Consider the following 2,985-nt stretch of genomic DNA (forward strand, 5'->3'; position numbering starts at 1 on the left):
ATTTAATTTTGGGTAACTTGAATTTTTTGAGCAGATAACAACTTGGAAAGCTGATCTAAAGAGGTACCTTTCGCTTTCGATGCTAAGCCAAGAGTTTCTATTTATAAATGCGTTTAAAACACGAACTAATATATTTGATTTTATAGTGCTATATTAAATATGTATTATATAAAACTAGCAGACCCGGCAGACGTTGTCCTGCATTATTTTTCAAGCGCTTAGAATATTAAACGAAGTATTAAATTGAAGATAAATATAGTAAGTTAAGAATTTCATTCTTCTTTATTTTGAAATACTAGACAAGTAAAATGCTTGATAAAAAGAATGTAATTAAAAAAATTGAGGTCAAAATTTCTAGGATAAGAGGTGTTACAAAGAATGTTTCAAGACATTTATTTATTTTATTTACTTATCCTAGCATTAGAAGTACAAGATTACTTTTAAGTTATTACATATTTATATCTAATTTAATTCAGCTTAATTTAATTTAGTTACAAAATTAATTTTTTTAATTTTTTTTAGGGGAAGAGTGGAGATCAAAAGGATTCCTGAACGTACACTTTCTAGAAACAAGATTAATTTAGATGCCAAACTTTGATTAGTAGCTTTCATGCTTTTTGATAAACTATATATTCAGGATATAAACAAGAAAATACATGTAAATAGGAAAACTAACATAAAAACCACACACATCCAACGAGCTGAAGGCCTTTGCTGCCATAGCTTTAAAAAAAAATAAGCTAGCCTATAATTTTACTATTATTAAGTTAGCTCTTAAATAAATAAATAAATATATTCAGGATTAAGCGAACATGGATTGGTGACTCTATTGCTGCAACCGCGCCCACTTCTGGGTACTTTAATTAATAACATTAATTGTATAAATTAGGGGCCTCGGTGGCGTAGTGGATAGCGCATGCGCACACCAAACAAGAGGTCGTGGGTTCGAGCCCCACTCATGGCGAGAGCATGACCTAAATTTTCTCCTCTCGAAAAAACTCTCCTAAGCTCATGCCTTCAACGTCGTGGTCATTTATCCACCCAAAAACACATCCATCCACGCTATCTGGACTGCACAATAGTTAAAACCCTCCAAGACGTCTCTCCCCGGCGGCGACAGGTGGCAGCCCCACCACTGGGATAAGTCGCATCTGGCCAATCACCAGGTCGACTGACAACTACATGATTATGGAAACTACTACAAGACAACTGAATCCAAAAAGGACTCCCACTACTTCGATGTCTGATGTCAAGGATGGCGCTGGAACCCCCAAGGAAGCAGACGGGATCGGCAGACCTAAAAAAAAAAAGACGGCAACCTGGCGGCGGATGCACCCTTCAGGAATTCTCCCAGACACAACAACACCAAATGGGACACAGCCAGACAGACGGCTAGAAATAGAGAGTGTTAAGATTGGAAAAAATGTCCTTGTAGTAGCCCTAAGCTCCCAAGTGGAGTACAAAGGAAATAAAAAAAAAAATTGTATAAATAAATAAACTCAATTTCTACAAACTACTCCCCAGACATGTAGCTTGCAATATTTTAAATAAATAAAAGGGTTTTTTTTAGTTATCAGACCGCACTTTATTCAAAAACATTTAGAAGTCCTCTTGCAGCGAGCGCAGGAACGTTCTGTGTCCCTTGACCATTTTATGATTGTTATAATTCTCTCCGGGAGCGCACAGACTCTTGTAGAGGCGATCGGGCCTGCGGCAACGGGCAGCGGGCCTTGCGCTCCACTGGTAGATGCGCTCGTTGACCAGATTGTCGGTGGCAAAGGCGCAGCTGAGCAGGAAGTGGTGGTAGAGCTCGTGTGAGTATCGCAGAGCCGCGCAGCCAAAGTGCGAGTTGCGCTCATTGAGCAGCAGAGTCGTCTTGTAGATGTTCCTGAAGTAGGAATTCATGTTATGGGAATGCTTTGAGCTCAATTGTTAGAACCCACCTTCTGGCCAGATCGTAGGGCAAGTGCAGAGTGTCGAGGCGTCGAATACTGAGCACCTCCTTACCCCAGCTCTCGATCAATGACTTGATGATGACAAAGTTCGATCTGTCAACGGCATAGCCGCCATAACTGAACTGTTCGCTGATGACGCCAATGTAGTAGAAATTCGGGGAACTCATGCACATCTTCGGGGACAGATGACAGCGGGCCACGTCCAGCTTGGCAAAGTGTTCCAGTTCTTCGGACCAGACCATTGTGGCCATGCGGGCAGCTGACTGAAGATTTTTGTAGTCGTCCCCTGAAGCGACCTTGTTCCGAAAAGTATTGAAGGCCTTGGAAATGGTTTGTCTGTACTTTCCCATGAGTACAAATTTAGCGCCCGAATAGCAGCCCGACGTTATGTTCTGCACCAAGAATTGAATCATATACACTATGGAGGAGATCTTACGAGTCAAAACTTACGCCTTTGTTGTTGCAGGCCAGGTTGCGTTGACGGCAATAGGCCGTGGTGCAGTAGCGGCCAGTTGGGACGGGCAAGGCGGGTACTGAGGAACTAAGTTGGCAGTAGACGCTGAGCAGAAGTATAATTATATTGAAGCACTTCATGGTTGCTTGATTGCTCTGATTTGTAGGCTTTCCTTGTGCAGCTGTTGAGGCACTGTTTGATTCAAGCCGGGCTACCTGCGCTTTTATATGCTCCCGAAAACCCTACCAGAAGCTGGCTAATTATGCGTGGCTGCATCGCTGCCAATTGCTAATTGCCTGCTCTAAATTGTTTCCAAATAGTTTTCACTCAACGCAAAGCAGCTGTCTTTCATGAATAATGCTTGACTAAGACTTGAGCAAACTTGTCTGCGCAATGACTGTCCAATCCAACATCAAAGTCCATACGCAAATCTAAGCCGATTTGAGTTCGAGAACGAAAATGTAAACATTGTTTATTCAGCAGCCAAAAGCGCGACTTCCGCGGACTGTTTATTTATTTATTTCATTTCATTTGGTGTTTTTTTTTTTTGTCTTACAACTTATTTGCCAGCTATAC

The 2,985-nt window shown here is 41.4% G+C and overlaps 1 protein-coding gene across 1 annotated transcript; it reads right to left on the reverse strand.

Moving 5' to 3' along the window:
* Positions 1 to 1,599: 1,599 nt before the first annotated feature.
* Positions 1,600 to 2,549, reverse strand: LOC115623963 (allergen Tab y 5.0101-like). The gene is made up of 3 exons (XM_030518531.1): positions 2,406 to 2,549; positions 1,944 to 2,347; positions 1,600 to 1,888 (listed from the first exon to the last, which is right to left on the reverse strand). Exons 1-3 carry the CDS (start codon positions 2,547 to 2,549, stop codon positions 1,600 to 1,602), a joined length of 837 nt encoding a protein of 278 aa, XP_030374391.1.
* Positions 2,550 to 2,985: the final 436 nt, after the last annotated feature.

Source organism: Scaptodrosophila lebanonensis, unplaced genomic scaffold (assembly GCF_003285725.1).
Source record: "Scaptodrosophila lebanonensis strain 11010-0011.00,11010-0021.00 unplaced genomic scaffold, SlebRS2 tig00000053-arrow-pilon, whole genome shotgun sequence".
NCBI lineage: Eukaryota > Metazoa > Arthropoda > Insecta > Diptera > Drosophilidae > Scaptodrosophila > Scaptodrosophila lebanonensis.

Bases quoted from the DNA above. Each gene is read 5' to 3' on its own strand.
- LOC115623963 (XM_030518531.1), bottom strand. From the start codon at position 2,549: ATGAAGTGCTTCAATATAATTATACTTCTGCTCAGCGTCTACTGCCAA. The intron at 2,348-2,405 runs GTAAGTTTTGAC...TTCTTGGTGCAG, and splicing joins TGGCCTGCAACAACAAAGGC to AACATAACGTCGGGCTGCTA. The intron at 1,889-1,943 runs GTGGGTTCTAAC...TTCCTACTTCAG, and splicing joins CCCTACGATCTGGCCAGAAG to GAACATCTACAAGACGACTC.